The 24,182-nt window shown below is 49.1% G+C and overlaps 1 protein-coding gene across 2 annotated transcripts in view; it reads left to right on the top strand.

Moving 5' to 3' along the window:
* Nucleotides 1-306: 306 nt before the first annotated feature.
* The window catches only part of TJP3 (tight junction protein 3), a 61,225-nt gene continuing 37,349 nt past the window's right edge, over nucleotides 307-24,182 (top strand). The window contains exons 1-4 of one of the 2 annotated variants that reach the window (XM_038383877.2): nucleotides 307-458; nucleotides 21,239-21,295; nucleotides 21,744-21,868; nucleotides 22,601-22,703. In XM_038383877.2, coding sequence (XP_038239805.1) covers nucleotides 21,248-21,295; nucleotides 21,744-21,868; nucleotides 22,601-22,703 — 276 coding nt within the window. In that variant the 5' untranslated portion in view covers nucleotides 307-458; nucleotides 21,239-21,247. Of the gene's footprint in view, nucleotides 459-16,171; nucleotides 16,527-21,238; nucleotides 21,296-21,743; nucleotides 21,869-22,600; nucleotides 22,704-24,182 lie in introns of those variants that run through there. The other variant, XM_038383876.1, reaches the window with a different exon arrangement.

Genomic DNA, 24,182 nt, shown 5'->3' with positions numbered 1-24,182 from the left:
CAGGTGAGCAGGGGAGGGTGAGAAAGAAATGTGCAAGGCTGTTTTAGATCAGCCCCATCCCCTTGCGATACTGAGACTTGTCTCTCCTACCCATTAATTTTTTAGGGTTCCCCCAGGTATAAGGAGTATTTTCTGGCCTCCTCTCAGTCTTCCTGTATGTTTAATTGCCAGCATAATTGCCCAAGTCCTGTTTCCCAAAGGTTTAATTGCCCAAGTCCCGTTTCCCCAAAGTTACTTTTCTTTCGCCCTCTGTTTGCCTTTCAGTGTCTGGCCCACACAGGGTTAAGCGAGCCGCCCTGAAATGAAAGCTGCTGCTGCATATTTCAAACAGGCTCTACCTGGGGAGTGGAAAGTTGTTTTATTCCTGGTAGGGCACACCAGGGAGTTATCTCTATGTGTGGCTGAATCCCAGTGAATTTCTCTGTTGTTGAGGAGCAAACACCTCCCATTCCCCGAAGGTGAGTGTTTAATGTGGTGAAACTGTGGCTTTGATTTAACTGGGTTGTGGTGGAGGGAGAGGGAATTCCTCAATGCTAGTCCACAGCTGAAAAACAACCTACTTTTTGAGTTGGAAAAAGTACAGTCTTCCCCATTTTGTCTGCACACCACCCTGGAAGCCAGGAGAGGCAATAGAAGTGCCTTTCAGTCCCTGCTGTAGTGCTTCCAAGGGACGGATGTGTCCGGAAGTACTTAGAGCTCCCCTGGAATGGGAGAGCAATGTTAAAAAATTCCTATTGACTTTTATAGGTGCTTCTTAAAGAATCAGACTTCAAGTGCTAAACTGAGGGAGGGCAGCTCTAGAACTGAATTTTGCAATTGGAACCCATCTCTAATGGCAATTTTGTAAAGGAAACTCACTGTTAAGGGGCTTATTCCTTCACTGCTTACTTCCCTGGTCCTTCTCGCATGAACAGAGAGCAACAATACCTGAAGCCCAAAAGTGCAAACAATTCAATGTTTATTGGGGTGAACTTCCAGCAAGCATGATTCCAGTTTCCTTCCTTAGTGTCCCCCTTCCCAGCTCTGACACCACAGAGCCTTACACCTGTGTCCCTGTTCCCATTTCCCCCCTTAGCAAAACATAATTCCAGTTTCCCCACCCCCATTCCCCGTTCCCATTTCCCCCTCCTTAGCAAAACATGATTCCAATTCCCCCCCTTACTTCCTGATTGACTACAGACTATACAGTAAAACTTGAGTTCTGTTTAGCTATACCTTAACCAATCATTTTACTGAAATTTAACTAACCAATCCTAACATATTGTAACATGATTATTTAACCAATTATATCCCACCACCTTAATTAGTTTTTCACCCAGCAAAATTAATTATACAGCAAATGGAAACAATCACAGAACCAGACAGAGACCATGCAAATAAACAATAGCCAAGTGGGAACTATAATGACAAAACAATACAGAACTGAGGATTTCATATCTCAGCTATTGATAAGTGAGTTCTTGCCAGACAGGATGCTATCAAACTAAGTTTCCTTTTACATTTTCTAGGCACTTCCCTTTCTCTGGAGGAGATAGGAATACAATCCTGTCCTGATAACGCCTAACAGCCCAATAGCACCTTATTTCAACGTGACTAGTTTGGAATGTGAGGAGGTGACCAGTTGCTTCCCAGCTTATAACAGGTTTCAAGTAGCAGCTGTGTTAGTCTGTATTCGCAAAAAGAAAAGGAGTACTTGTGGCACCTTAGAAGCTAACAAATTTATTTGAGCATAAGCTTTCGTGAGCTACAGCTCACTTCATCGGATGCACTCAGAGACTGGTGGGAAAGGCACCATGAATTGGTGGATTTTAAGAGACGCCCTAAGACCAGACCCTCCCTCCCTCTAGTTTCCCCACAATTGTGGTTGTTTACACTGTGAGCTGTCGGGGTCTATGCTCAGTCAGTGCTTAAAGCACAATGACAAAATACTGGGCTGCTGCTGTCTGCTCCCTTCTGTAGTAGCCCTGTGCCATGGGCTGCAATTGGAGTCAGGCCCATAGGTGCTGGAACTAGGGGGGCTGGGGAAGGGGGGCTGCCACACTCCCTGGCTTGAAGTGGTTCCATCACATACAGGGTTGCACTGTACAAACTGTTCCCATACCCTAGCCAGGCCAGGGCTATGGTCCGTGTTTTCAAGATACTGCTTGATTTAGCAGGCTGAGAGTGTGGGGATGGTTTCTGCAATGAAACCTGCCAAACCAGCTTCTCTGGCTGTTTGATTGGGTGTCTTCTCTCCCTTAATATGGGCACACGCACCACAGCTAGGCTAGTGTTTAAGTGCCCCAAGGGTGGAGCAAAATTCCATCAAGGCAGAAGCAAACCTGTGCAGGCACTTGAATTGCTCCTGTAATCTTGCTCCTCAGAGTGCAAAAGTGGGGAGGTTCAAGGGGAATTGCAGGGGAGAGGCTGCAGATCCTTTCTCAAGGGCCCTGGCAGAACAGTGGGGGTGGGGAGGCCAAGGCTGGACTAGGGGAGGGGGGCTGCAGGTCATTAGTAAGGGGTAATGGTAGTGTTTTGAGGTAAATGTGCACTTACTAGAGCTAGCAATCTGGCTGTCACCTCTTCTGAGTCCCTCACTTGGACACTCCCATGTGCAGTGATAGTAGCGAGCCCTTTCCTGGGGACTGCATGTGTGTTCTCCTCCGCGCCTCCCTTCCTCAAAACTACTCGGTTTATCTTTGCACTAGGCCTCTCAGAACTCCCTGTGCCAGGCAGCCAATAAAGGAGAGAGCTGGGGCTAGGGGCAATAGAAACTGCTCCTCACCTTGGGCAATGTAGCAGGGTGGAGAATTCAGGATGGCTCTGATTGCCTCCCTGATGCCAGTAAAACTAGTCTGTTTTAACGCCCACTGTCCCGCCCCGCAGAGGAGTTTCGGGTCAAAGACTGCAACCAGTTCAGACCTAGGCTAGGAGCCTGTTGATTGCATCTGCTTCAGCAGGTGTCTAAGCAGCTGGGCTCAGTCAGTAAGCAATCTTTCCCTGTGCCACTCCCCACTGTGCTCTCTCTCTGGTTCCAGTCCACCTCTAGCCACAGGCGGGGAGGGCCCAGCTCCCCATAAGGCAGGGGGATTCTGGGGAATTCCTGCACTCCTTCTGCAGTCCTAGCCTAGGAATCTGCTCTGCGGCCTCTCTCTGGAGTTGAATCCTGGCCCTATGCTGGGGTTAGAACAGAGGTGCCCAGGGCCCAGCCTCGCAGGATTTGGCCCTGCCTACACCTTCTTTTTTTGTTTTTAAACACAACAGTCTGCTTCTATGGCTCCTCTCTTTGATGATCCAGTGCTTTACAAAGCCTCCCCGCCCCATTTTACAGGGGGGAGATACTTGCCCTCCGTGTGGCCAACTTGCCCAAGGTCATGGGCAGAAAGGGAACTAGTGCAGAAGTCCTGACCCCAGGCTCCTGCTCTAGCCACCAGACAATGCTGCCTTTGTGACTCCGTCTGTGAAAAGATGATTCTGTCTAGAGTGCAGCTGCCCCCTCCCTTAATTTATCCCTCTCCTCTTTGCACATCTTGGCTTTCCGAGCAGTTGCCGCCCCACTGAGAAGGCTCGTGGCTCTGTGATGGCGAGAGCTGCAAGGCTGGGATTCTAGAGCTTTTAGTCCGAATGTTCTGGTGTGTGTTTCTTTTGAAGTCGGGCTTCTGTATAAATTGGTACCCAAACTGGCTTTTTCACTGTGCCTGTCTGCACTGTGCGTCTCTCCCAAGGTAGACGTGCCATCGCACACACGGTGATGACTAGCGCAGCAGGGATCTTGCAGTATGGAAATAAAAGGTCTGCTGAAGAGTAGCAACCAAAACAAAAATGCCCCCTGCCGGTTGCCCTAAGAAATGTAGCCCCACAGAATATCAAACACTATGGAATGTTCTCACTGACAAAAGCAGGGACAAAACTGGCTTTGTGGCTAATGTGTCAGACTGGGTGATCTGGGTTCTAGCTTTGGCTCTGCCATAAACAGGTTGTGAAACTTGCTCTGTGCCTCAATTTCCCTGTCTGTAAAATGGGGATAAAACAATGGCTTACTTCACAAGGATTTAATGAGACTTAAAATCTTCATGTTTGTAAAGTGCTATGAGAGCTGTGGGATGGAATGCGCTAATAACAGCGAGGCTACATCACTGCTGGTCCTTATCCCTATTGTACAGATGGGAAAATGAGCGCGCACAGAGAGAGAGAGAGAACAGTTTGACCCAGGTCATGCAGCGAGTTAGCAGCAGACATGAAAATAGAACCAGGTCCTGTAGAAGGGAAAATAATACATTACAATTGTTTGGGTGAAGAGACTCTGTAGGACTGTAAGTGGGGTCTGAAAAGAAAAGATGAGATCCCTCCCAAAGAACATCCTGATGATGTATGGGTCTGTTACCTTAGTGGAATAGTCTTTAATTGTATGTATTCCAGCAACTGTGTTTTTGTATCTTGCATGCATCCCCAACCTGGGGACAGAGCATTTAAGCGGCTGGAAATTGAAGCTAAACATATTCAGACTGGAAATAAGGCATAAACAGTTAGCAGCGATGGTGATTAACCATTGGTACAATTTACCAAGACTCATGGTGGATTCCAAATGCATCCGATGAAGTGAGCTGTAGCTCACGAAAGCTTATGCTCTAATAAATTTGTTAGTCTCTAAGGTGCCACAAGTACTCCTTTTCTTTAAATCAAGATTGGATATTTGTCTTGCTAGGAATTATTTTGGTGCAATTCTCTGGCCTGTGTTATACAGGAGATCAGACTAGATGATCACAATGGTCCCTTCTGGCCATGGATTCTATGAAAAGTCCTTGAAGCAAATAGGGCTTCATGTCTTGATGGCAGAGACTAGAATAGAAATGAAATACTTCTGTATAGGGCCTGGGAAGAAAATCCCCAGGGCTCCCTAGAAATTAAGTGTCTCTGAGATCCTTCTCACTGTTCCATGTGGTGGTCAGATCATGAAAGTTGATAAGGACTGTACAGTGCACGTGAGCTCAGAACAGATACCAGGACTCCAGATAATTGTTAAACTATGCATAATAGATACAGACAGGACTGACTCCTGTAGGAATAACTGGAATCCTTTTTGGTAAAGAACTGGTGGTTCATCCTTTTGTTGACCTGTATGATCATGTTTCTCACCTTGGCACCACCTGTTACTGATTGCATGCACATCTCATCCATGGCTCTTCTCCCAGGAACTTGCCTGTGGATTTTCATGCAGGCAATAAGAACCATCTTGTTGGTTTGTTTTTATTTATAATTTTGTATTCATTTTTCAAGTACAACAGATATACCAAAACACCAGATTCAACATAATACCAAAGTAAAGACGGTTAGGATAAAAGCGGGGAAGTAATATATCTATCTTCAGAGTATACATTAATCATAGACCTCTTAAAGAGCCATTCCAAATTGTTTTGAATTTTTCAGGCATACCGTTTCTGCAGAATGCCAGTTGTTCATTAGCTGCAAGGTCAGCTGTATCACTGAGCCAGGCATCAATATTTGGTGGGGATTGACCATTTTTGAAGGATTAACTTTTTAGCAATCAGAGATGCACATTGGAACCATGCTGCCTTGTTACCAGGTAATCTCCAGCTATCCGGAATATATACAAGAATGAAACTTAAGTGGGAGGGCTCCAATTTAGCATACAATATCAAATTGGTCCTTTGACTCACCTCATACCAGAAATTCTTAATACAGGGGCACTCCCAAAACATATGAGCTAATGTAACTCCAAGGGAATTCGCAAAAAGAAAAGGAGTACCGGTGGCACCTTAGAGACTAACAAATTTATTAGAGCATAAGCTTTCGTGAGCTACAGCTCACTTCATCGGATGCATTTGGTGGAAAAAACAGAGGAGAGATTTATATACACACACACACACAGAGAACATTAAACAATGGGTTTATCATACACACTGTAAGGAGAGTGATCACTTAAGATAAGCCATCACCAGCAGCAGGGGGTGGAAAGGAGGAAAACCTTTCATGGTGACAAGCAAGGTAGGCTAATTCCAGCAGTTAACAAGAATATCAGAGGAACAGTGGGGGGTGGGGTGGGAGGGAGAAATACCATGGGGAAATAGTTTTACTTTGTGTAATGACTCATCCATTCCCAGTCTCTATTCAAGCCTAAGTTAATTGTATCCAGTTTGCAAATTAATTCCAATTCAGCAGTCTCTCCTTGGGTCTGTTTTTGAAGCTTTTTTGTTGAAGGATAGCCACTCTAAGATCTGTGATCGAGTGACCAGAGAGATTGAAGTGTTCTCCAACTGGTTTTTGAATGTTATAATTCTTTACGTCTGATTTATGTCCATTCATTCTTTTACGTAGAGACTGTCCAGTTTGGCCAATGTACACTGAGGGGCATTGCTGGCACATGATGGCATATATCACATTGGTATATGCGCAGGTGAACGAGCCTCTGATAGTGTGGCTGATGTGATTAGGCCCTATGATGGTATCCCCTGATAGATATGTGACAGAGTTGCAACGTCTTTGTTGCAAGGATATTCCTGGGTTAGTGGTTCTGTTTGTGTGGTGTTGGTTGCTGGTGAGTATTTGCTTCAGATTGGGGGCTGTCTTATCAAGGACTGTCTGTCTCCCAAGATCTGTGAGAGTTATGGCTCGTCCTTCATAGGTTGTAGATCCTTGATGATGCGTTGGAGAGGTTTTAGTGGGGCTGAAGTGATGGCTAGTGGCTTTGTTTTTTTCTTTGTTGGGCCTGTCCTGTAGTAGGTGACTTCTTGGTACTCTTCTGGCTCTGTCAATCTGTTTCTTCACTCATCAGGTGTACTGTTTGTAGGAATGCATGATAAGATCTTGTAGGTTTTTCTCTGTCTGAGGGTTGGAGCAAATGCGGTTATATCGTAGCGCTTGGCTTGTAGACATGGATCGAGTGTATGATCTGGATGAAAGCTAGAGCATGTAGGTAGGAATAGCGGTCAGTAGTTTTCCGATTAGGGTGTTGTTTATGTGACCATCGCTTATTAGCACCGTAGTGTCCAGGAAGTGGATCTCTTGTGTGGACTGGTCCAGGCTGAGGTTGATGGTGGGATGGAAATTGTTGAAATCATGGTGGAATTCCTCAAGAGCTTCTTTTCCATGGGTCCAGATGATGAAGATGTCATCAATGTAGCGCAAGTAGAGTAGGGACATTAGGGGACGAGAGCTGAGGAAGCGTTGTTCTAAGTCAGCCATAAAAATGTTGGCATACTGTGGGGCCATGCGGGTACCCATCGCAGTGCCGCTGATTTGAAGGTATACATTGTCACCAAATGTGAAATAGTTATGGGTCAGGACAAAGTCAAAGTTCAGCCACCAGGTTAGCCGTGACAGTATCGGAGATACTGTTCCTGACGGCTCGTAGTCCATCTTTGTGTGGAATGTTGGTGTAGAGGGCTTCTACATCCATAGTGGCTAGGATGGTGTTTTTAGGAAGATCACCAATGGACTGTAGTTTCCTCAGGAAATCGGTGGTGTCTCGAAGATAGCTGGGAGTGCTGGTAACGAAGGGCCTGAGGAGGGAGTCTACATAGCCAGACAATCCTGCTGTCAGGGTGCCAATGCCTGAGATGATGGGGCGTCCAGGATTTCCAGGTTTATGGATCTTGGGTAGCAGATAGAATACCCCAGGTCGGGACTCCAGGGGTGTGTCTGTGCGGATTTGTTCTTGTGCTTTTTCAGGGAGTTTCTTGAGCAAATGCTGTAGTTTCTTTTGGTAACTCTCAGTGGGATCAGAGGGTAATGGCTTGTAGAAAGTGGTGTTGGAGAGCTGCCTAGTAGCCTCTTGTTCATACTCCGACCTATTCATGATGACGACAGCACCTCCTTTGTCAGCCTTTTTGATTATTACTCTATGACTCCAACGAGAGACTGCTGAATTGGAATTAATTTGCAAACTGGATACAATTAACTTAGGCTTGAATAGAGACTGGGAATGGATGAGTCATTACACAAAGTAAAACTATTTCCCCATGGTATTTCTCCCTCCCACCCCACCCCCCACTGTTCCTCTGATATTCTTGTTAACTGCTGGAATTAGCCTACCTTGCTTGTCACCATGAAAGGTTTTCCTCCTTTCCACCCCCTGCTGCTGGTGATGGCTTATCTTAAGTGATCACTCTCCTTACAGTGTGTATGATAAACCCATTGTTTCATGTTCTCTGTGTGTGTGTGTATATAAATCTCTCCTCTGTTTTTTCCACCAAATGCATCCGATGAAGTGAGCTGTAGCTCACGAAAGCTTATGCTCTAATAAATTTGTTAGTCTCTAAGGTGCCACAAGTACTCCTTTTCTTTTTGAGTATATTAATTGTATCCAATAAACAAACTGAAGGTTAACACACTCTATCTCCCCAAATTGTCAGCCACTTGGGCATTAATTGGATCTGTATTTCTCTTAGGAATGTCCTGGATAGTTTTGAGAATTGGTATTCTTAAATATTTCATATAAAATGATTGCCCTTGAAATTCCCAATTTGAGGAAAGGCCTTTGTGAGCATATTTGTTAATGCCTAAGATTTCTGATTTTCCCCAATTAATTTTATATCCTGAGGAATCCAGACTTATTAATAGTGGTTAGAAGGTTAGTAATGGTAACCTCAGGCTTAGACACAAATACAAGAGCATCATGCACAGAGCATAATTTTGTGCTCTTTTCGGCCCACCTTGATCCCATGAATATATTGATTAGCTCGGATGACAATGGCTAAAGGTTTTAGAGCTAAATCAAACTGAGGAGGAAGGTGGTAGCCATGCCTTGTATCATTCTGTAATGTAAATGGGGTAGAAATAATACCATTGGTAATTACCCTGGAAATTGGATTAGAATATAAAAGATTAATCCAAGCAATACATGGGCCACCAAATCCAAATTTTGCTAACATAGGAAAAAGAAAGTCCCAGACTATGTAGTCAAAGGCCTTTACAGTGTGTAAAGAAATGACACCTAAGGGCAATAATATCAATCAGTTGATGCAAATTATCTGAGCCTAGTCTATTATAAAGTAAACCTACCTGATTTATGTGTATAATATGGGACTGGACAAAGTTCTCTCATACAGCAAGAACTTTAGCTAAAATTTCAGCATTACAATTGATTAAAGAAATTGGCCTGTAATTACTATATAGTTCAAGGTCTTTCCCAGGTTAGGAATAACAGAAATTACAGCTTCTTTAAGAGTAGGTGGGAGGGTTAGCTCATCCTAGGCCTCACTGAACATATTCAAAAATCTAGGTGTTAAAATTTCAGATAACATTTTGTAAAATTTAGTTGGGAACCCATCTGCACCAGGAGTCTTTCCACCCTTTATTTCTGTTATAGCTTGAGTCAGTTCTGTGATTTCTAGAGAAGCATCTAAAAGTTCCTTCTGAGAGTCCGAGTTCTGTGGCAGAGACAGTCCACTAGAAAGTTATCTAGGTTATCTTTACTGATTCCCTCATCAGCTACATAAAACTGTTGAAATTATTTTAATATCTGACTGTGTTGTATATAATTTATTGTTGCTATTTGTCATAGTAGCAATCTTCTTTCTGTTAGCTTTTTGCTTAAATCTATATGCCAACAGCTTGCCAAATTCCCAGCAGTTTTGCTTTAAACAGATTACAGCAAATTTAGCTTTTTGGGACAGATTTGAATTTCATGTCTTAGATTAGGGGTGGGCAAGCTTTTTGCCCCGAGGGCCACATCTGGGCATGAAAATTATATGGCGGGCCATGAAAGCTCATGAAATTGGGATTGGGGTGCAGGAGGCAGTGAGGACTCTAGCTGGGGGTGCAGACTCTGGGGTGGGGCCAGAAACGAGGAGTTCAGGGTGCTGGAGGGGGCTCTGGGCTGGAGCAGGAGATTGGGGCACCGGGGGGCTCTGGCTGGGGGTGCAGGCTCTGGGGATGAGGAGTTTGGGGTGCAGGAGGGTGCTCTGGGCTGGGATCAGGGGTTCAGAAGATGGTAGGGGGATCAGGACTGGGGTTTGGGCAGGGGGGGGAGTGCACGAGGGGATCAGGGTGCAGGCTCCATAGGCTCTTACTCAAGAGCAGCTCCCGGAAGCAGCGGTTACTCTGGTAGCTGTTGGGTGGAGGTCATGGCCCAAGTCCTGACTTGATGCATGCATGGATGCAAGATCTGTGATCCTTCACAGGTGTTTGGGATGACTTCCCCAATGGTTAGGTGTCTTGCACCTTCCTCGAGCGCATCCTATCTTCCCCTTTCAGAGACAGGACGCTAGACAAGCAGGGGAATTGGCCATGTCTAAGAGACGGAGTTTAGGGTAATTCTACACAGCAGCGTGAGCCCGGGCTCAAGCCAAACCCACCTTGTGTCCACACTGTAAATGCTCTAACCTAGGGCTCGGAGCCAGGCTCCCAGGAACCTGCAGGGCTGGAGGGCCCAAGCTGTGTTGAACTGGGTCCTAGGATCTGAGCCCTATTACTTTCCTGTGTGCACATGGCCCTGGCTTGACTCAGGTCCCAGAAGTCCTCTAGATGTATCCCAGAGTTCCCGGCAGCAGACAAGCAGTGCTGCAGGCAGCCAGTGCAGTGGCCACATGCACCATTACTGCCGGGCTGAGCATGCTCCCTGTTCCCGCTCCTCTTGCAGTGGAGGCAGCAGCACACTGCACACCATGCCCTGGAGTCACATTTCACCACTCCACACTTGAAAACCTATATTTTATGTCAAACTTCACAACAGACAAAAATAAATAAAAAACCAACCAACCCAAACCCCTTTGTTGAACAGCCCAGGTTACAAATGAAGAATAGCAGAGTTTCATTGTAATAGTTTGATGGCCCTTCTCCTCAGAGCAGGGGCACAGGGGCAAGGTGGATAGAAAGCTGGCTAGATCGTCGGGCTCAATGGGTAGTGATCAATGGCTCCATGTCTAGTTCGCAGCCGGTATCAAATGGAGTGCCCCAACGGTCGGTCCTCAGGCCGGTTTTGTTCAATATCCTCATAAAGATTTGGAGGATGGCGTGGATTGCACCCTCAGCAAGTTTGCAGATGACACTAAACTGGGAGGAGAGGTAGATACGCTGGAGGGTAGGAATAGGATACAGAGGGACCTAGACAAATTTAGAGGATTGGGCCAAAAGAAATCTGATGAGGTTCAACAAGGACAAGTGCAGAGTCCTGCACTTAGGATGGAAGAATCCCATGCACCGCTACAGACTAGGGACCAAATGGCTCGGCAGCAGTTCTGCAGAAAAGGACCTAGGGGTTACAGTGGATGAGAAGCTGGATATGAGTCAGTGTGCCCTTGTTGCCAAGAAGGCCAATAGTATTTTGGGCTGTATAAGTAGGGGCATTGCCAGCAGATCAAGGGATGTGATCGTTCCCCTCTATTAGACATTGGTGAGGCCTCATCTGGAGTACTGTGTCCAGTTTTGAGCCCCACACTACAAGAAGGATGTGGAAAAATTGGAAAGAGTCCAGCGGAGGGCAACAAAAATGATTAGGGGGCTGGAACACCTGACTTATGAGGAAAGGCTGAGGGAACTGGGATTGTTTAGTCCGCGGAAGAGAAGAATGAGGGGGGATTTGATGGCTGCTTTCAGCTACCTGAAAGGGGGTTCCAAAGAAGATGGATCTAGACTATTCTCAGTGGTGGCAGATGACAGAACAAGGAGTAATGGTCTCAAGTTGCAGTGGGGGAGGTTTAGGTTGGATATTAGGAAAAACGTTTTCACTAGGAGGGTGGTGAAGCACTGGAATGTGTTACCTAGGGAGATGGTGGAATCTCCTTCCTTAGAAGTTTTTAAGGTCAGGCTTGACAAAGCCCTGGCTGGGATGATTTAGTTGGGGATTGGTCCTGCTTTGAGCAGGGGGTTGGACTAGATACCTCCTGAGGTCCCTTCCAACCCTGAGATTCTATGATTTCCCTACCTGGAGTTGGAGAGCTGGGTTCTCGCATTAGATGGCAGTTCAGTATAACCCTTCTCAACCTGCCGTCGTTCTACGGAGATGGTCTCCAAAGGAGGCATTATATGGTTTGGGTCCTAATGTGCCTCATGAGTCCATCCATAGCATCGGCACAGCTAGGAAACAGAGTGGGCAGCAGAGTTTTCCCCGGGCATCATGCCCACTCCTGCTTTAGCCCTAGGACAAACTTTTTGGCCCGAGGGCCACATCTGAGAATAGAAATAGTATGGCAAGCCATAAATGCTCACAAAATTGGGGTTGGGGTGTGGGAGGGGGTGAGGGCTCCTGGGGGGGGCCAGAAATGAGGAGTTCAAGGTGTGGGAGGGGGCTCCAGGCTGGGGAGTAGAGTGTGTGTGTGGGGGTGAAGGCTCCGGCTGGGGGTGCAGATTCTGGGGTGGGGCTGGTGTCACAGAGCAATGCTCTGAAACTACTCCATAGGAAGCTAGGCAGGACACTGGGGGAGCCTCCTCTCTGTGAGCAGACTGTGTCCAGGGCAGGAAGTTCACACCTTATACAGCTTCGACCTTCCTGGGTCTGACCTCAGAGCATTCAGCATCCCCTTCTCACACCATGCACTTCCCACAGTGAGTCTGCACAGGTGGGGTCCTGGGGAAGCCAGAGGGCCCTGCACCCCAATTCCGCACTCAGATGTGACTCTCAACCAGCCAGTAGAACAGAAGGTTTATTAGACGACAGGAACACAGTCTAAAACAGAGCTTGTAGGTACAGGAAAAAGGACCCCTCAGTCAGGCTCATCTTGTGGGGCCAGGGAGACCAGAGCCCCATCTGGGCCTCCCTCCATTTTCCCAGCCAGCTCAAAACTGAAACTCTCTGGCCCCTCCTCTGGCCTTTGTCTCTTTCCTGGGCCAGGAGGCCACCTCATCTCTTTGTTCTCGAACACCTTCAGCTGGCACTTTTGCAGAGGAGGGGCCCAGGCCATCAGTTGCCAGGAGACAGGGTGTCAGCCATTCTCTGTGCAGACACCATCACACTGGCCCTCTAGGGCTCTGCAACAATCACACACCCTTATCCACCCCCTAGATACTTAAGAAATGCCTATGGGAAACTGAGGCACCCACACAGTATTCAGAGAGAACATTGAGAACATTCCCACTTTGTCACAGCTGGGGATGAGGAGTTTGAGGTGTAAGAGGGTGCTCTTGGCTGGGACTAAGGGGTTCAGAGGGTGGGAGGGGGATCAGGGATGGGGAAGAGAATTAGGGTGCAGAAAGGGATGCAGGCTCTGGCTGGGAGTGCAGGCTCTGGGGTGGGGTTGGGGATGAGGGATTTGGGGTGCTAGAGGATACTCCGGGCTGGGAGCAAGGGGTTCAGAGGGTGGCAGTAGGTTCAGGGCAGAGGGTTGGGGCATGGGGAGAGGCTCAGGGGTGCAGGCTCCAGCCAGCTCTTACCTGAAGTGGCTTCCGGAAGCAATGGCATGTCCCTTTTCCGGCTCCTATGCAGAGGCACAGCCAGGCAGCTCTGCATGCTGCCCCGTCTGCAGGCGCTGCCCCGTCTGCAGGCGCTGCCCCTGCAGCTCCCCTTGGCTGCGGTTCCCGGCCAAGGGGAGCTGTAGGGGTGGCGCTTGGGGCAGGAGCAGTGTGTAGAGCAGAGTTCCCTGGCTGCCCCTACACGTAGGAGCTGGAGGAGGGCCATGCTGCTGCTTCTGGGAGCCGCGTGGAGTGGCCCCCGACCCTGCTCCCTGGCTGGAGCACTGGAACGGGGCAAGCCCCATACCCCATTCCCCAGCAGGAGCTCGAGGGCCATCTTAAAATGGCTGGCGGACTGGATCTGGCCCACGGACCATAGTTTGCCCACCCCTGGGCTAGAGCGTCAACACTGGTAGGTGGTGGGGGCGCTAGCACTTTGGAATATGTTTTTTTTTTTTTTTACTTGGGCCTGTGCACCACAGTGTGGATGTCAGAGCACTTGGTTTGACCACAGATTAGACAATCCTTAGCCTAGGATTAAAATGCAGTGTAGATAGTCAAGACCAGGGTTCCCTGACACAGGTGAGCTGACTCAAGTCCCACTACCCTGGGCTTACATTGCTGTGTATACATGGAATGAACTCCCCCTGGAGCTAATGACCATCAGAAACCTCCCCACCTTCTACACCAAGTGTGTGTGTGTGTGTGTGTGTGTGTGTGTGTGCGCGCGCACATAGGCGCCGACTCTGTGGGTACTCCGGGGCTGGAGCACCCACAGGGAAAAATTGGTGGGTCCTCTGCACGCACCAGCAGCTCTCCGCCCCAGCTCCCCATCACCTCTGCCTCCTCTCCTGAGCGCGCCGCCGAGTCCTGCTTCTCCCCCGTCCTTCCCAGCGCTTGCGCCGCGAAACAGCTGTTTCGCGGCGCAAGCACTGGGAGGGAGGAGGAGGAGGAATAGGGTGTGCTCCAGGAAGCGGCAGGGCCAGGGTGGGGTTTTGGGGAGGGGCCAAATAGGGACAGTGAGGGGACGGAGTTGGGGCGAGGGGGCGCGAGCACCCACCAACACCAACAAAATTTGGCGCCTGTGTGTGTGTGTGATTACCAAAAAAAATCCACAACAAAACACTCCACTGCACACACTTTTGCCGCTGGGGAGAGGAGGAGAGAACAAACACATGACAGATGTTAGTCACGGTGCTTAATGAATAACTGGAAGGTGCCCAGATCCTGTGGTGATGAGCGTGGTATAAGAACCTAAATAGAAGAGAACATGTTAGGCCGATTCCCTTTTCACTCTGGGCTGACCTTGGGGCTGTTTGCAATCCTGTGCTCAGTACCAGGATTCTCCTATTGCCTTTTCCAAATGTAAACATTTGTTACAAAGCAAAGAGCAGACTTACTGCATGGAGGCAAAAGCCCAAATCCCTGAGCTGCTCTCTGCATGTAGCAAACAAGGCGCTGAGTCTAGGATGTCAAACAATGCTGCACATGAGAGAGAGAGGAATCCTGCAGGTGTCCTGCAGCGCACAGCCTGACACACAAAATCACAACCAGCTCCATTCCTTATGCACCTTGTGAACTTTTGGCCTGCTAAAGCCAGAGATAAAGGAACATCGTGGGAGGCTACAGAAGTGGTGAGCTAATCTAGTCACTCCCAAACTGCAGTCTGCAGAGAGATCCCATGGAACCGGCTTTTCCATGTTACCAGCTGCTAAAACACATCAACAAACTTTCCAAATTGCTGTCATTTGCCCCAGGGAAGTGAGGCTGCATGCTCATGAATGGCAAGACAGATGGTTCGTGATCATGAATAGGAGGGGAGGTGTCCACCAGCCAAGGTGTGGTCCATGCTATGAAATGTGTGAGGATGCAGCGTGGGCTGAGCCCTCCTTGCCAGAAGGATACTGATGCTTTGTGCTTGTATAGCTCCCTTCAGCTGGGACATCACAGTAGCTTACCCATGTTAATGGGCATTAATTTGATGCCGGCCATGCCTCTGGGGGATACTCCAGTATTATGTATAGCATAAGGATTAGGGGTCCCATTTTACAAATGGGGAAACTGAGGTGACTTGCCCAAAGCAGTGCGAAATCAGTGGTTGGAGAAGAAACCCTGGAGTCCTGACTTATGCAGTGAAAGCTGGGCACAGGCTCATCCACGCGAGCTAGCTCCAGTAACAAAGCAGGAAGGCTTCAGAGTGGGCTAGTGAGCTCAGTACGGAGCCAGAGCCCATGCCTGGCTTTAGGGTGACCAGATGTCCCGATTTTTATAGGGACAGTCCCGCTATTTGAGGATTTTTCTTATATAGAAGCCTATTACCCCCCACCCCCGTCCTGATTTTTCACACTTGCTGTCTGGTCACCCTGCCTGACTTGTACTGCCCGCTCTGGTGCCCAGGCTGCCCTGTCTTCACCAGTGCTCCTGGAGTTAGCTGGGGTCAAGCCAGCTGCAGTAGGTGAGCCCAGGCCCAGCTTTCGTTATGCAGATGGACCCTCTGGCTTTACCATGAGCTCCCATTACCTCTCAGAACCCAGGAGCCCTGGTGCCATTAAATCTCATCTAGTGCAAATCTGTTTATGGTGACTGGGAACCATTCTCTTGTGGATACGTCATTAATGGGATAGCGGGGTGGCAAAAACACTTTGCTTGGCATTCTCCTTCCTCCCAAGAGCGCAGAGAGGCTCCCTGCCCGGGGCAGCTGGAATCTGTGTCAGACACCCTTACCTGTGTTTCCTGCCTGCACCTAACCTGCAGCTCTCTAGCCAAATCCAGCTCTGTTCCCCTGGGCCAGCTGCTGGGAAATCCTGGCCTGGAGTTTTGTGCCAGATGAAAACGAAGTGCAGGCAGGAGACTGGCTGGGACCACAGGTCAGCTGGTCACCTGAGCGCATGTCAGCCTGGTCTCTTGGAATAGGTATCTCCCACACCTGGCTGTGTCAGCAGGAGGCGGGCCATGGAACAGGGGAGGAGGCGGAGCAGCAGGTGAAAGCCCCCATCTCCCTGGGAGAAGGAAGAGCTGATTGTAAAGTGCCCGAACCTTGCAGCTGACCACAGAATCGCTCTGCCTCTGCACACCTGCTCCGCATAGATCCTCACCCTTGTTGCTTGGAGCTCCTGGAACCTTTCATCCCCAGGGCCAGCCCTGCCCATGGGAGCAGCCAGCAGCCTGGGGCTTTGTGGAATATGGCTGTAAGATTTCAGGCAAGTCTCTTTCTCCAGCAGGTGTGTGCGCGTCCAGTGAAGGAGCTCCTGGGCCATAGCTTTGCAAGTGCAGCGCGTGGTAACAGCCATCGTGGGGCAGGGGAACAATCTGAAGGGAGAAACAGGGTTTATCTTGCTCCAGTTTCGCAGCAGCCTGTTCAAAGGACAGCAATTCCAGGCTAAGAAAACAATCTTATCCAAGCGGGGATGGGGAGGGGAGAGTGTCGGGAACTCCCAAAAGGGAAATCATGCACTGCCGACTGCCCTCAGTGTCGCAGGTTCTGTTCTCCGCTCTTGGGTCTTCACAGCGTTTAGCATTGTCAGTCAATCTGACTGTGTGCAGAATGTTGTGCTGGTGATGGACCCACCCTGGCTCCTGTGGAGAAGAGGTACAACCCGCAGGCAGCAATCACGCAGGCAGCAATCGTGAAAGTGTCCCCTTACGCACTGCCCTCAGCCCTGTGCCTCAGCCCTGACCTAGAGGGGCCCCTCCAGTGGGGAGTCCGGCCTCGCAGCCCATTCTGTCCTGGGCGCCCGGGCTGAGCGTGACCACCGGATATCGGGTGTGATGGCTTCCGTGATGGGCTTGCTCCTCCTTGAGGACTGGCTTTGTGCACAGATTGAGACCTGTCAAACTCCTTTCACATAAAGCCTCCAACTACCAATGGCAGCAGCTTTTGCTCACTCCCAGCCTGGCTGAGATCTGAACCAGCAACCTAGTTCAAGAGGGAAGGAGATGAAAACATCAGGATGATTCTGAGGAGAGTCTGCTCACAGCCCATCCTGCTCCTGTTAAAGCCAATGGCAAAACCCCCTTTGACCAGGACTGGCTTTGTGCACAGTGCAGATATGCTCTGCATGTGGTTGCACCATCCTATCGCTTCTCATGCTGTAGAATCGTAGAATATCAGAGTTGGAAGGGACCTCAGGAAGTCATTTAGTCCAACCCCCTGCTCAAAGCAGGACCAATCCCCAATTTTGCCCCCTATCCCTAAATGGCCCCCTCAAGAGTTGAACTCACAAGCCTGGGTTTAGCAGGCCAATGCTCAAACCACTGAGCTATCCCTCCCCTCCAGTAACCTGCAAACATTGATTTTTTTTTTTTTCAGGCATATCCAGATTTGGGGGGTGGTGTATTTTGCTTTCTTGTCACATTGTGTTTACTACTTTGATACGCCAGCTGTTCTGAGAAATCCCATGCTGGGGGGATGCTCTGTCTGCTGAACCTAGGGATTCCACCTGATGCGTAATTTCCCCTGCAGACAGAAGGTTTCACTAGAAAGGGGCCTGAATCAGAGCTTCCTCAAACTTTCGGGGTATTTTAAATATGGATCTGAAGTTTGTGGCCTGCTCTCTTCTCTAATTGTACCCTGCAATGCAGCAACTGCGGGGCCTGGTCTGTTCACTATTGACTTTGCAGCTTTGCAGAAGGAAGCAAGATGATCCAGGTTTGATCGGTCTCTGCAGCTTGTGGATTTCAAACCCTCTCTCCAATTCCTAGAGTCTTTTTGTCCACCTGTCCTTTTTGCTTACACCACGTTTTGGCTGTTCCCTTCTTTAGGCATCTGGATGTCTTTCCTGCTTGGGATTCCTCCTCTTGGGTTGTGGAATGCCTCTTGTCCTGCCAACAGATGCACTTTCAGCTGAGGGAATGTTCAGCCCAGCTGATCTGTTTGGGTTGGGGGGTTGTTTGTGAGTAGTTTTTCTCAACACTGATAAGAGCTTTTGGGCCTGAACCTCCACACTTACTCTGGTTTGGTGTTGGTGTAATTCCACTGACGCAGTCCTGGGGCTTGGGTTGCCAATTTTGGTTGGCTGTATTCCTGGAGATTTCATCACATGACAATCTTTAATTAAAGATTAATCTTTCATTCCTGGAGACTCCAGGCCAGTCCTGGAGGGTTGGCAACCCTACCTGGGGCAGAGTTAGGGCCTTGGTGGTCACTGAAATGTGACCAGTCCCAGGTGATGCTGCTGGTCCTGGAGATTCATTCTCTGGACGCTGGCTGTTGGTTTTTTCACTGAAGGGACAAAGGTGCTGGGAGGGTGGTGCCTGCTGTTCAAAAACAGCTGCTGAGGAGGAGCAGAGACTGGGAGATCTCTAGACTTTACCCCTTTCTGGGGGTGGCTGTTAATACTCAAAATCGTGGGGTTGGTAGCGGCTGGAGCTGGCACAATGGGAGAGTATTTTCCACACAACTCTGCCAATGTACCCCCTCTCCGTCCTGACCTGCAGCACCCCCTGCTTGTCTGGGGTCCAGCCTCCCGACAGACAGTCCTACCCTCGGAGGGGGTATGGTCTGGGTCACTTGATCGATCGCTGATCCTTTCCTACCTCTCATACACCAGGCTGTCCATCAAGATCTGAACTGCACAGTGTTTAGTTACTGTAGTTTTGAGACTGCAGGTGTCTAATAATGACCTTGGAGCATGGGCCTGCTCATTCAGAATTCACAGTCTGCTCGGTACTTGAAACCAGGCTGAGAACATGCAGGCTTCTGCTTTTACCTTTCTTGGATCACAGACCTCACACTGCTTAATTGTGCATGAGTGCGCTGGGGAGCAGGGGCTAGGGTATGGGACTGGAGTTCTGTTCCTGGCTTTGTCACTCCATGTGCTCTGGGATTAGTCATGTCTATGCTCTGTACCTCAGTTTCCCCATCGGTAAATGGGTGATATTATTATTATTTATTATTATTGAACTGATTGGAAACTGCTGTATAAGCACTTACTGTATGTTGTTAACCTATAATTTACCATTTATTAAATGCTGTACCAGTGCTCATTATATGTTGTCCTTTGATAGACCGACATGCAGCAGGAACTGTCATCTGTCCTTGCATATTGGCTGACCTGTAGATAAACCTGATTCCCCTCCCTAGTTTGAATAGATACTTTAAAGTCTTGGGCCCGTGTGTAACCTTCTGGACTGTATCTGGAGCAGTCTGACCCCTGGGTAGGACAAAGAGGAGTCTGCGGTAACCCAACTGGTGAGGCTTATAACATGCAGCGTTTCTAAACTCTGTGGGTTACAATAACTGCAAGCGCAGCATTTGTGGGTCTTTGACTCCTAATCACTCTCTCCCTGAAAGGCAGGTGTTTCATTTTGGCTGAAAGCCCCTCTGCTTCCACATGGACGTGGACTGCAGATGATTGCACTTGAATCTCCAGAGGAAAGGCTGGTGAGGTGATTCACATGCCGCCTGCCTGATCCGCTCACGGCTCTGCTGCTGCTGGGTCCACTTGAACTGAGTTCCGAACTCGGGCCCTTGCGGGGCTACTGCTGCTTCTCCAGCATCTGGCAGCCGACTGACTCGGAGCAAGCTCCTGTCTGTGTTCTGGCCAAGGGCTGAGTTCACCAGCTCCCCGGGGCAGGCCGTGGAGGTGGTCAGTGCTCTCCGCACCATGCCAGCCCCACTTGCCTCCTCCAGGGACTCAGCTTACTGGGTTGGCGTGTTTAAGACCCTCTGTGGGAACACGAAGAGGAGGAGTGAGCAGAGATAGCAAGGAGGGGGCACCCGCCGTGTGCTCTGCTAGCTAGTGGCATAGCTGAATTCTCAAGTGCCCACGTGAATTGTTTAGCAATAAGTAACCATGCAGGTTTCTGCTCTTACCTGTTCTTGGATCACTGGCCTCCTCACTCTGTCATTCCATGTGCTCTGGGGTTAGTCACATCTCTATTCTGCATTTCAGCTTCCCCAGCTGTGAATGGTGCTATTAGTATTAGTAGTATTGAGCTCTGTGAATGGAAAAAGTGATATTAGCACTTATTGTTGTCTTTTGATAGACAAACATTCAGTAGGAACTGTCAGAGGCTGATTTGTAGATAAACTTGGTCCTTCTTCCTAGTTTGAATAGATTTGTTTAAGTCAGGGACCCATGTGTAAGGTAACTGACTATCTCTTGTGCATCTACTGGCTCTGGGGAGGCAATGTTGATTTTTCACAATAAGTAGATGCAGTCCTGGTGGAATTTGCTGGTCTCTTCCCTCCTCCAACTTTCTTTCTCCGCTCCCACTGTTCCCTTCTGATGGAGAATCCAGATTTGCAGGGTCTAATCCTGAGACTGTCTCAGCAGGTGTAATCCACAACACAGACTAAACTGGGCGCTTTTAAACAGAACCATTATGGGTATCAGGTTCCAGAAATTAATGAAGAAGCTTTTTCCCTAAATGCTCGAAACATATCAATAAACCTCCCTAATCCCCTGTTGACGTAGACTGGTATAATCCCTGTTTCAGGTTGGGGAAACTGAGGCAAAGGTTATTGAAGTGATTTATAGTGCTTCTGTCCCTTGCTGTAACTATTACACACGCTGCCTCCCTGGCTTCATTGGATCGCATTGCATTCAGATGAGCCCTCTGTCTACCTCTGTATGCTGAGAGTCGCTGTCCGTTTGTAGCGCACGTGGCTGCAATTGCCTGGACACACCCTTAATGGGAGATGCTCTCTCTGCAGCTGCAGAAGCAAATCTTTTATTTAAAGGCTGGGTTTGGAGGGAGGGGGACATGGGAGCCCTAGCCATGGCCCGTTACCTTGTTAGGAAAAAGGCGGCTTGTTTCTTTGCAGCTAAAAGTGATTTCTAGTATGCCCAGATCTCTGGGGGTCTAGAGAAGTGACAGGAGCAAATTGGCCATCCCTCCCCCATCTTTGGAGACTGGGGCAACAATCTGATTTTGTTAATTGACCGTCCTGTTTTCCCTGGGCTCCCAGGTTACAGCCATGGAGGAGATGGTCATCTGGGAGCAGCACACTGTGTCAGTGAGCAAGGTGAGCCAGCCCCACCCCTTTGCTTGTGCACTGCGCTGTCTCCGTTAGGAGGGTGGGCATTGGGGCTTTCATCGTGGGTGGTGACACTGCGGATCAACCAAGCCTCCTGACTGGGGCCCTCTGCCTTCCGATGTGACTGGGCTCCTAGCAGCATGAGCTGCTTCCCAGTGGGGCGCTGCTAACACCTAGAAGTGCCTGGCCAGTGCCAAGCAGCCCCCCAGCAGCATGAACGTCCTTGTGGTACTGCGCTAGCTGAATCTGGCCATAGGAGCCCCTTTGTGGCAGAGATGCGACTGGCCCGCTAGGGAAGCGGCTTACAGCAGTGCCATTAGCACTGCTTAGCAGCCACTCAGAAATGCCTTCCCCCCCCCCCCATGCCCTCCCCACTTCCATATGCAGCCGGCATCCTCTGTGCAGAGCCTGACCTTGTGTGTATCTGTCACCCTAGGACCCTCGAAGGGGCTTTGGCATCGCCATCTCAGGAGGCAGGGACCGTCCCAGCGGCTTGGCTGGGGACCCCTCTATCGTTGTCTCAGATGTGGTACCCGGTGGACCAGCAGATGGCAGGCTCCAGTGAGTGGCAGTTGGGGCCGGAAGGATTCACTGAGGAAAGCGTTGTGAGCAAAGAGGATCCAAACTTCCCCAGGTTCTGGGGTGTTTTGGATTTGGGTTCCTCTCTACTCAGGAGAGGAAGCAACACTTCAAATACTTGCTGATCTGCAGCTAGGAGTTGCTATTGTCTTCTCTGTTTTGCAGATGGGGAAACTGAGGCACAGAGAGGGGCATGATTGGCTGAAGGTCAGAGAGGGAGTCAGCTAGAACCCAGGAGGTCCTGGCTCCAGTCATATGCTCAGAACATGCCTCGTGGGGGTTGAGAGGCAGGTCTGCTGGGGTCACTAGTGTGGGAGGAAGGGGAGAGTAGCAGCTGCTGGGAAGGTCCCTGCTACACTAGCTCCCTGAGGGGATCTGCCTTTCTAGCTGCTGGCTCCTGCCTTGATGTCAGGAGGCAGACTCAGGGGTGGAGTTGGGGAAGGGAGAGGCCAGTGGAGGTGCAGATTAGAGGACATGGGAATTTTGGACCTGGGAGGGTCTCCTGCCCTTTCTGGGGTGGGACCTGCCTTTTCAAAACTGCAAATGAACATGCTCCCCATCAGCAGACTGTCCGGGGGTGAAGCGTGGGTTAGACTGTCACTGTAGAGGCATTTGCCTGGGCTGAGAGGCTGCTCCTAGCCACTCAGGAGCCTTATCGCACTCTCCCCTGTGCCCTGGCAAGGGATCTGCCTGATTTGAGTCTTTCCTTTCCAGGACGAGAGATCACATTGTGATGGTGAACGGCCTTTCTGTGGAGAACGTGTCCTCCTCCTTTGCCATCCAGATGCTCAAAACCTGTGGCAAGTTAGCCAACATTGTAAGCGTCCTGCCTGGGAGGGGCTGACTTGGCTTGGATGGGAGGAGAGATAACAAGGGTCCAACATAAAGCCTTGATGTGGGGCAAGTTTTCCTGCCCGGATGTTCCACTTGTCTGTCCCTGAGTTAAACGCAGCCCTCATGCAACTGGCTACAACTTCCTTGCACAGTTAATTCCAGTGAGAACGTGTGTTGTGTCCCTAGCTTGAGTCCTATCCTCACACTCTGTCCTTAACTTGACTGTGATGCTACTAACTCCAGTTTTCTGGCCCATCAGAGAGTATAAGCTAAAGCCTGAGTTAGTGCAGACTAATGCTCAAGTTCATACAACTTGTCAGCTGCTAACATCACCACTCTGTAGTGTGGATGCAGGCTTGCTCCACTCGAGAGCCACTGGTCCTCCAGTGCCTTCCCACAATTCCCCCCATGGGCCCAGAGAAACAAACAAGTTCTTCAATAATTCACTGAGAGCGAATTCAAAGAGCTGGTCAGTGAAGCAGTTACTGAAGTGCAAAGAACTATGGGACATGCTCCTAGGAGTCAGTGGAGTGTCAGTGTTTATTTCCCCTCTTACTGTCCTTGTAAACTGCAGGAAATGGCCCACCTTGATTATCACTACCAAAACTCCCCCCGCCCCTCCCTCCCGCTGTCCTGCTGGTAATAGCTCACCTTTCCTGATCACTCTTGTTACAGTCTGTATAGTAACACCCATTGTTTCAAGTTCTCTGTGTATGTAAAATCTCCCAACTATATTTTCCACTATATGCATTCGATGAAGTGAGCTGTAGCTCACGAAAGCTTATGCTCTAATAAATTTGTTAGTCTCTAAGGTGCCACAAGTACTCCTTTGCTTAGTGTGGACACAGCAGCTGGAGAGTGGCCGCTCTCACTCAAGAGCAGCAACTCAAATTAACTTTGTAGTGCAGATGTACCCTGAATAAGTGAGGCCTCATCCACTTACACCAGGGCTGAATTTGGGTCCCCTTTCTACCAAGCATTTCGGGCTAGCAACAGCCCTGGTTCTTCCACCCCATGGCTTGTTTAGATTGGCATGTCTTGGTCCCTGTTAACCTGGCAAGTTACCCGCAGGAATCAACCAGCGTCTTAAAATATTGCAGGGCACTAACTCCTTGCAAACTTTTAAAATTGTGAAAGAGGATAACTCTAGGAATAATTGTAAGCAATCGCAGCTCAAAGCCAACTGCAAACATTCTGGGGTGGTGAGTAGCAGCACCAGAAATAAAACTGCATCCGCACTTTTGTTTAAAGCTGGATTTTCAAATTTCTCTAAAAATCCATGTACGTAATCAGCTCTGAAAATAGGTACGTCACACATCAGTCCAGGGCCTGGTCCAGAATTTGTAGTAGGAAACTGGGAACCAAATTACCCCATATATAGGCTGCCCCCAAAAATGACCTATTAAAATTTTAGCTTCTAACCAGAAGTTCCTGGCTCCAAGTCCTGTGCTCGCTTCTGTTT

Source organism: Dermochelys coriacea, chromosome 25 (genome assembly GCF_009764565.3).
Source record: "Dermochelys coriacea isolate rDerCor1 chromosome 25, rDerCor1.pri.v4, whole genome shotgun sequence".
NCBI classification, from domain to species: Eukaryota; Metazoa; Chordata; order Testudines; family Dermochelyidae; genus Dermochelys; species Dermochelys coriacea.
This window is presented reverse-complemented; position numbering and strand designations above follow the sequence as displayed.